Source organism: Tympanuchus pallidicinctus, unplaced genomic scaffold (assembly GCF_026119805.1).
Source record: "Tympanuchus pallidicinctus isolate F22 unplaced genomic scaffold, pur_lepc_1.0 scaffold12, whole genome shotgun sequence".
NCBI classification, from domain to species: Eukaryota; Metazoa; Chordata; class Aves; order Galliformes; family Phasianidae; genus Tympanuchus; species Tympanuchus pallidicinctus.
The window spans coordinates 16,873,057-16,882,247 of record NW_026294637.1 but is presented as its reverse complement, the minus strand read 5'-3'; the positions used below and the strand labels follow the sequence as shown (position 1 = coordinate 16,882,247).

Here is a 9,191-nt window from a genome sequence, read left to right as displayed (position 1 = left end):
TCCATTTTTTAAGCTCTCCATAATATAATCTCGAAAAATAATCGGCTGTCAGGGACAAATAATTATTTTCTTAATGTTTTCAGCGTGCTCAGGTACTTTTAATTCAATCAGAATCATATGTAACCACTTGGCTTTATTAAAATGGGGTTTGAGGCTCAATGCTCTCACCAGCCTTCCCTACTCATGCTGAAAGTCAGAGTTTGGCTGTATCGCTTACATCTCTGTGTTTACTGCCGGCTGCCAAGGGGGCATGATTCAGGCTGAGTCATTCCTCTGTTAAAATAAGGCTCGTTCCAATATTAACCTGGGCCCAAACAAACCTTCTGACACTGCCAGCAAAAGAAACAAGTCCACCCTCTTTGCAGTTTTCTGCAGTTTTAAAGCGAAACTGCTTTCCAACAGCACAGTTGTGACAATTTAGCATAATTTGGCTTCTCTCTATCAAGCTATGCTTGCTTCCTTACAACTGTACTACAGAAAAACTACAGAAAAACCCATAATAAGAGAATTTTTGCAGCAGGAATTTTAAAATAAAAATTCTAGTTAATAGTTTGATGCTTTTTTTGTGTTGCTGTTTGGTGGTGCAAATGAGAGGTTACATATCGTGCCACTTGCCTTGTGTCACACTTTTTACACCCTCAGCTCACTTACTTAATTCAAATATGTGTTAAGTGGAAAGGAGCAATGCTTTATAGCACATGTTCAAAACATGGGGAAAAATAATGCCTTTTACCTTCAGTCAGCAAAATCCCCACTGCTCCCTGCAGACCTTTGGAAGGTTCTCCTTTTTTCTTCACCAAAACAAACTCCTGTTGTAGTCCCTTAAGGTTTACAGACTCTTGCAGGAAACTACCACCACCGCTGTAACCGTGCAGGTAATTACCATCAGAGAAGTCCTTCTGTCTTGTCATATGCTGTGTGAGAGGCACTGCTATCCACATCTGACCCAATTACCAAATATTCATGTAACCCTGTCCACTTTTGGGGTGACAGAGGTCTGAATGACTGCACTGCAGCTCTTTGTAGCAGCTCAGAACGTGCCCTGTCCTGGGACTGATGAGCCACACAGGTGGCACACGATACCTGCTAAGCAAATCTAATTGGTCTCACTCAGGAGTTTTGGCACTGTTTAAGAGTAAACGACAATTTGGAGGCAAAAGGAATCTGGATACCAAAACACTTTAATCAAATACGTAGCAATATTATGTACCACACCACTGCCCTGGCACACAGGAGAGATGGCACAGTCCAGGGGAGGCAGCGCAGCAATGCCAGCAGGGCAGCACACGGTTCTGGTGTCCTCTGGGCTCTTCCCCCTTCCCCAGTGGTGGAGATGATCCCGGATCCCCACCAGAGCCTTCTTCATGCTGTGGTTGCCTGCAGCCCTCACAAGCACCTTTAGAGCTGAGACCATCTCCCAGAAATGAGCTCCTTTAAACTGCACTCATTTTCTGCTTCGTCGTGCCTTGGCTGAGGCTCATGAGCTGCTTCTTTGGGCACTTCTGGATGTGCCTGCACTCCTAATCCAGATGTGTGGTTGATTATAATTCCTTTACTTCCACTGCAGCAAGAAGTCGGTTGAAGTTGACAGGCTTACATTAGCAGCTGTGCTGGAGACTACACCAAACTCATGGAGCTCGTGGTAACTACTACAGAAGTCCTGTCTGTATTACAGAAACTGTCAAATATGTGGTGCTAGATGGTGGGAAAGGCCAAGCGTGACGTTCCTGTTATACTGAAAAGAGAAAACACATCTCCCTGTCCACTGATACACTCTCTATCTATCCACTGATACATCTCCCTGTACACTGATTTGCCAACTTTTTCTTCCAAATGCAGTAACTAAAGCTGTTCCAAGTCACACCAACAGTTACTGATCTCCTGTCCCTGGCAAGAAGGCCACATGGGGTTCACATCCTCTGTCTCTGAGTTAAGAAGCATCACCACCAACAGAGCCATGGGAAAGCACGGCCTGTGCTCTGCACCCAGTGACAGCAGCTCTGCTCTCAGGACAGGCAAACCTCTCTCTGCTCTTGAGGCCTCTGCCAGTGCCAAACAGCATGCAGACATTGACTGCAAGTGGCCGAGTGAAGCCTTGGCTCTTACCTGGACAGCAAAAGACATACTGTTGTACAATATACAGCCAAGCACTTTCCTCTTCCTAAACTGAGAACAGGGCAGATGCTCAATGAGGGATTTCAAAGCATGATGAAACGGTCCAAAACAAATCCTACTTTCTTGTCATTCTGTTGCCAAGTAAAGTAAAAGGGAAGAAGGAATTTATAAGCGAGCAGATGTATTATGAGCTATGCTGATAATATGATGAAAGTACCTATGTGAACTGTGAAACACTACCTTCAGCTGCAGCACTCAAAGTAGATGACTGATGTAAAAGCTTCAGCTCACAACACATGCAATAGCCCAAGTCGTTGGGCTTGAGACAAAACGAACATCACCAGATCTTGTGTGGCCCAGAATTTCTTATTAAAAACAAAAACTTTCTTAAAGATACCAGGGAGAGTCTTTTTTTTTTTTTTTGTACTGTGAATTTAAAAGTTTATAACAGGGAAGATGGTGCTACAAGAGAACCTAAAAGGAACACTAAGCAGTCCACTCTGATTGTGTAAACGTTTGTACACAAAGGCTAAGAGTGCTGGTAGACACGACGTATCGGGTATTGTTCTAAATCGAATATTTAAGATGACTGAAAGTAGTTCAAGATAATGAATTGAGTTCAGCTTCAAAGCTGAGAGCACTGAGAGCACCTCACCAGGTCGGAGCTTTTTTCTCTGAGAACAGAAGGCCAGGTGCAATTACATAACGTTGTCTTTATTTAATGAGCACTTTCTTGTTTGGTTGGCTTTTTTTCCTAAAGATTTCTTGGAGTTTTACCCGGTAAAAGATTCAGTTCTGTAAATAGGACCCAAGTCTGGGCAGGCTGTGCATCACTCTTAAACCCACGGAATGGTGGATTTCCTGCACCAGTATTTCAGCACACGCCGGTAGTTCTTCTGGCCTGTTTTGCACACATAAATAGAGCACAAAGTATTGCTTCTGCACGGTGATTGCTCGGCCTCTGACTGCCACTTGTGCAAACTGTTCTCATTTTAGAAAAAAGAAAGGCTTCCTTCAACTGCAGAACTCCATTCAGTGTCATTTCCCTGCAATTTCAGCACGTGCAGGAGGCTACACAAAAGGCAAGTCTTCCTCATAGCTATTACATTCAACTGTTCCAACTATAGGATTGGATAATGCTAGGAAAATGGTGTTTATGCACTTCCCAAAGGGAAGTGCTCTGACTGCAGGATGTTGGCTCTTCAGGACGAAGCAGCTCACCGAGGCACTGCAAACACACTCACGCCTGGTTTGCTTTAGTTGAACCAAGATGAATGAGAGTCATAACAGTAGTGTAACCATGAAGCAGGTCGTCCTTTACATCGTTACATTCTCTCAGTACGAAATTCCCAGTAACTATCCGGTCACATCCTATTTCCCCGTGTCCAAAAAAGCCAAAGAGGGGAACATTTGGAAAAAACTTCCTAAAGGCATCCGCCTCCATGTTCTGTTTGGTTTTGTAATGCCGATACCCTCGGCCAACGCACGCAAACATGAAGCCGATGGTGTTACACTCGGGGATGTTTGCTGCCTTGAGGCGCTGCATGGCGGCTTCCGCTGTCCTCTCATCAGCGACGTCCTGGTCTAACAGAACCGTGGCGCTCTGGATCTGGGGCCCGCTGAAAGCCAGCCCGACCACCCCGCAGGCATCGCTGGGCTGGGCGCTATTACTGAAAGGCAACAGGCCTCCGTTAGAGAGCAGCCCAGCGCGACCAGGCCTGAACTGCTCTGCTGCAGCACAAGCGGGCTGCCAGACAGACCAGCATCCTGGGGGTTTTGAAAGCCACCGTAGTTAAAAACTAAACACGCTCTTCCAGATTTCCTTTTTCCCCCTCTTTTTCCAGTAACCTTTCCTGATGAAAACCTTTCACATCCATTACCCAGGATTAATCATAAGCCTGTCTTTCAAACTCTTGCCAAATTCAGCAGTTGGGGCACAGCACAGCTCTGCAATTCCAGCTGAACCGTAAGTTAAACTTAACCAAAGATAAGCAGCAGTTCGTGTATGAAACCAGGGCAGCAGTCTAGAAGCTGTTCCAGACTTCAGATCCCTGTTGCTACAGGTCTGTGCTCGTTGGTTGGCCAGATTCACATTGGTTTCAGTGGTTACCTATTCTTGTTATCTTAGTAATAGTTTAATAGAGACAGCTCTCTGATCTGGAATAATGGTGCAGATGGCATAAATCAGATGCAAAAAAAAAACACCCAAAAAACAACTCCTATCACTATGGAGTCCAGACCAACACTGTATGAGAGGAGCCTGCAGCCATGTCTGCAGCACTCTCCCCAGCACAGGATGCTCCTGGATGCACTAGCAAATCAGCAGAGCACTTGGAGCAAGGAAGCCCCTGCAGGGCTCTTGGTGGAAGGATTGGGGCTCAGTGGGTCAGATCCAGCCCAGCCCTTGGAGTGCAACATCCTTGTGGAGCTGCTTGTGCTCACAGGGCACAGCTGAGGTTGCATATTCAGCTCTGTAATGTGCCCCAAAACAAGACTGACATAAAACCAGAACAGTCACACAAATGGTCTCTGCTATTTGAGTGATAATTTACCTGAAAGCCAGAGAGCAAGCACACAAATAAACAAATGTAGGGTTTCTGAAGCTGGAAGTCCTCAGTTGTTCTCCTAGCTGGGTTTCCAGAACCCAGTGTGTAACACTCATACAAAGCTTCCAGCTTTTCCTGCTGGATCACAGTGCAGAGGTTGGGTTTTGTTCTTTTAAACAAAATGTAACACTTTACAACTCTTGATTGGCATATGGCAAAAATAATTAAAATGTTACAGCTTCTGCAACGTATTTCCCCTGTTAAATATCTTTCACAATTTACCTTGAAAAATATACCTACTTCTCAGAGATCAGCGATGTAAAGCTCTCCACTTGTCCCCCAGCTAGGATGATACTTTTTTCATTCAAAGGATTGACTATTTGATGAAGAAAACGAGTGGCTCCAGACTTCCAGGAGTTGTAGCCAAACAAAAGAACCACACGAAGATCCGGATTATTCTTCAGGCCTACAAAAACAAGAACTTCAGTCCCCTTATTTTGACTTCCCCCGAAGCCTAAGAGTTCTACATACACTCTTCACTCCCTCCTTAAATAACACCTAATGCCTCCAGCATGGACTTTCTGTTGCTACAAGTGAAAAACAAGGCACAAGGCAGCCATGTATTCATGAGTAAATTGTATCTGCTTCCTCCTGCTTTCAGCTTCTTTCCCAGAGGGCAGTCTCAATTATCTTCTTACAGATTCCAACTGAGCACACATGTTATCCAAGAACCACAATGGAGTAAACAGCTTTGCTTGAAAAATTAAGAACTATTAAAACGTGTGCATCAGCCTGTTGCTTATCCCAAGAAAGAAACTTCCAAGTTCCAGGAAGACTCACAGAAAGGCCCACTTGCTCTCAGATTACTCTTCGCAAATGCAAGGTGAGGAATGTAAACTGTACTAAAATAGATGGTTTTCTTTATACCTTTCTTTTTACAACACCTGACCTAGCATCTGAAAACAAAGTTACTTTATGGAAGTAAAGCAGCAGCTCCTTCCCACTCCTTTCTGAACAGAGGTGGCCAGAATAACTCCCAATGGCACAAAACTCATTTACTGTTACTTTTAAACAATTCCTGGCTTGCTTCAAACTTAACAGCTTCCTCTTAGCAGCTCTGCTTGCAACACAAATGAAGAAGTTTGAGACAAACTCAGGTTAACAACCTCAGCACTCCTGATGATGGGTATAAAGAGATGGGTGGTTACCAGAGCAGCCCTGCAGAGCCTCAATGCTCTGTTAACACACCACAGGAGCTGCTGGTCCCACATGCAGTTTCACACTGGAGCCTCAAAGAGCAGCAAAACACTTGACAAAAGCCCAGGTCAAAGGGAGAACAAGGACGCACCTGCTGCGGCAAATTTGTTTTCGTCAATGACTCTGTTCTTTACTTCTTTAGGAAAATGGAAGGTTTGGATTTTAACCCCATCAATTTTGGGAAACAAAAGAGCAAATCCAGCTTCACCATCTTCAATTTCTTGAGGCTGATTGCTGCTTGAACCCATGGGGGTAACTACAATGACACGCAAACACAAAGATTAGTGATTCTGACACTTCTGTCTGCAACTCAGGCTAAAAGAGGCAGAGCAGCATATGCAGTACAGACAGAATGCATGACAGCTCCTTCCCATCACAACACACCTAATTGATAACCGGTGTGAATTTTTTTTGCTGCTGTTGTGAAAGGTGAAACGCATAAGATTTCCACTGTCCAGAAACAATGCTAAAGTCACTTTGCATGAGACACAGACATATACAGAAATCTTCCTTACTCTAAATGCAACGACTCAAACAGCCTTCTGTAGGCACAGAATCAATGTTTATGGCTCTTAGTGCCTTCACACAGGTGTTCATGGAGCCCCATGCTCCTTCATGCTATAGACCTGCTCTTATTGGTCATGGCTGCGGTGACAGAGACTGGAAGCAAACGCTCAGCAATCACCTGGAAAACATTGTAACATCTAAAAGCTTCTGCTGAGATGCACGGCACGAGTTATGCCCTGAAATCACAGAAACGAGCAGAAAGGTTTCCTCTTTGTTTACTGTGGAATGAGAACTGAAGTTGAGAGGGAAGGCACAAACGCACTAACAGCAGGGAGCGCAGCACACAAAGGAGGCTCCTACCTACGATCCCCGGGGTGAGCAGTCCAAGGACCTGACATCGCTTTGGCAACAGTTTCTCAATCGCAACGGCTGTTTCTTTACTGTTTCTTTTTCTGGCTATTGAAAAGGAAACAAAAACGGCAAAGAGAAGCGGACCTGACAGACAGAAACCGGCAGCCAATCCCTTCTCACCCCACGGCCGTTACCGACACAAGAGCCCCGCGCCGCCAACAGCTCAGGGTAAAGCGCCTCGCTTCCACATACCGCAGCCGCGTTTTTACATTCAGACTCGCAGCGCTCCGCCCAGCGGTCCCTCCCCCGCCCGCAGCCCCGGCGATTCCGCGCCCCGCGGGTACCTTTCTTGTGCTCGTGGCACTCCTCGTGCCCGCTGAACGTCTCCGCGTCGGCGATGTAGAGCACCGTCTGGGGCAGGACGTGCACCTTCTGCAAGAAGATGCGAGACGCGAGCGCGCTGGTAACGCCGGCCCGGTACCGGCACCGCCCGGCACCGCGAGGCGCGAACCGGGACCGTGGGGTCGGGGGGGGTGAAGTGGCCCCACAGCGCACGCGGACCCACCTCGAGCTCTCGCTCCAAGGCCTGCACCAGTGCGTGTCCGCCGGGCGGGCCGGGCTCCAGCGCCGACACCCAAGCGAGGCGCTGCCGCGTGCGCAGGATCCGCCGCGCGCACTCCCTCCACAGCCGGCACACGCTGCAACACAGCCGGCCCGCCCCGCCCACGTTACCTCAGAAACGGCGTCGACGTCCGCCCGCCGCCCCCCCGGCTCCCCCCGGCGCTTACCAGGCGGCGCGCAGCAGCGCCTTCGTGGGCAGGAAGCCGAGCACGCGCTCCACCACCTCGGCCAGGTTGCCGAGAACGAGGCCGCCCTTCCCCGGCGCCTCCATGGCCGCAGAGCCGCGCCCTTCCCCGCCGCCGACACCCCCCGGCGCCGACGCGCTTCCGGTTCCGGCGGCGGCACTTCCGCTCTCGGCACTTCCGCCCGCATCCCTTCCGGCCCCGCCCCGGAAGCGGCACGGCACAGCGATTCTCAAAACGGCCTTTATTCAACTTGATGCAAGTTTACAAATCGCGGCGCGCCCGCCGGGCGAGAGGGGGGGAAGCGGCGGCGGCGGCCTCGGGCCCGGGGCGGCGGCTGCAGGCACAGCCGGGCCGCGGGGGCACAGCCAGAAGGGCTCAGCGAGGCGCGAGGCCCCGCGATTGCCGCGGGAGGCGCCGTCCGTCCTCCGCTGCGGCGCTGCTCGGCCTCCGACTGCCCGCGGAGCTTCTACGGAAAAGAATTCACTCCCGGAGTCCGCCTCGCTTTGTGCCAATCGCTCGCTGTATCAGTTCGTTAGTTTACAAATGATTGCAACAACCCGTTAATAAAATGGAACGCCTAAAAAGGTTTTGTTTTGTTTTTTTTTTAGTACTTTAAATAACTTCGAGCCTCAGCAGAGGGAGCCGCCCGCAGCAGCGGAGCACGGCGGAGCTGATGGGCTGCAGCGGCACCGCCTGCACTGCTCAGAGAGGAGGAGGGCAAAACCATCTGACCGTGAGCATCTCTTCCAAAAAATAGTTCGTATTCTCATCCAGCCATGAAAATGTTTAATGACTTAACATACATGTGCTTTTCCTATATCATTAATTTGGAAATACTACAAACGCTGTCATTTTAGACCAGAAAACTACTGTGATTTGCAAGGTCTGACATTTCCTATAACAGTATTAAACAACATATTAAACCTCCTGACTTCAAATGGAACGACACAACTCAAATCTCGGCGCTCTGCATCCTGCGAAAGGTAAGAAGTGTGACCAACTCCTGCTGAACGCTCCTGGGGAACGCAGCAGCCCACTGCAGCATTACACTTCCAAATTAAAAAAGAGAGAAGGGAGGGAGTGGCCCAAATATGCTTAATCCATGAAGAACAAATACAGCAAAGGCCCAGACTGCTCAGTCCAAGATGCCTAAGAAGAGCGGAATGGTAAGGCTGCAACTTATACTCGACGTGTCAGTTGACAGATTATCCACTAACTTATCTAATAGCTAAAGTCTTCAGTACGGCTGTTATAGGGGCACTCATAGCTCGAGTCTCTGTGTTGGAAAACGTTAAAAAGAGCTCTTTTGTTGGCATTGGTCCAGATATACAACAGTCCTCTGTATTAACCGTCTTCTTTTGGAGGAGTGTACCAGCCTATGGAGAACAGAGAAACGCATTAGGCACTGCCCTGGCTCTGCTCAGAGGAGCTTACCAGCTGCCTTCTGAATGGGTGGCAGAAATGTCAGGTGAGTAACTCAGGCTCCTGATAGCATTTGGCATGTTGAATCATATCGGATCAAGTGTACATGGCCTTTTCTGACCGCCTCCAGATCTCCAACCTCAAGTCTCCCAGCCACTATAGTAAAAATTCCTCTTGGTTTTAGTAC

General features: G+C 48.3%; 3 protein-coding genes across 3 annotated transcripts in view; all 3 read right to left on the bottom strand.

The window, feature by feature from the left end:
- TMEM266 (transmembrane protein 266) overlaps positions 1 to 1,765 on the bottom strand; it is a 107,501-nt gene extending 105,736 nt beyond the window's left edge. Inside the window, exon 1 of the mRNA XM_052672197.1 lies at positions 734 to 1,765. The gene's annotated coding sequence lies outside the window, so the exon portion shown is untranslated. The remainder of the gene's footprint in view (positions 1 to 733) is intronic.
- A 724-nt stretch (positions 1,766 to 2,489) lies between these two features.
- FBXO22 (F-box protein 22) lies at positions 2,490 to 7,717 on the bottom strand. The gene is made up of 7 exons (XM_052672205.1): positions 7,565 to 7,717; positions 7,342 to 7,474; positions 7,121 to 7,208; positions 6,786 to 6,881; positions 6,010 to 6,174; positions 4,962 to 5,127; positions 2,490 to 3,785 (listed from the first exon to the last, which is right to left on the bottom strand). The coding sequence occupies exons 1-7, from the start codon at positions 7,666 to 7,668 to the stop codon at positions 3,356 to 3,358; spliced, it is 1,182 nt and encodes a 393-aa protein (XP_052528165.1). The 5' UTR covers positions 7,669 to 7,717; the 3' UTR covers positions 2,490 to 3,355.
- A 628-nt stretch (positions 7,718 to 8,345) lies between these two features.
- UBE2Q2 (ubiquitin conjugating enzyme E2 Q2) overlaps positions 8,346 to 9,191 on the bottom strand; it is a 36,059-nt gene continuing 35,213 nt past the window's right edge. Inside the window, exon 13 of the mRNA XM_052672211.1 lies at positions 8,346 to 8,958. Coding sequence (XP_052528171.1) covers positions 8,927 to 8,958 — 32 coding nt within the window. The 3' untranslated portion in view covers positions 8,346 to 8,926. The remainder of the gene's footprint in view (positions 8,959 to 9,191) is intronic.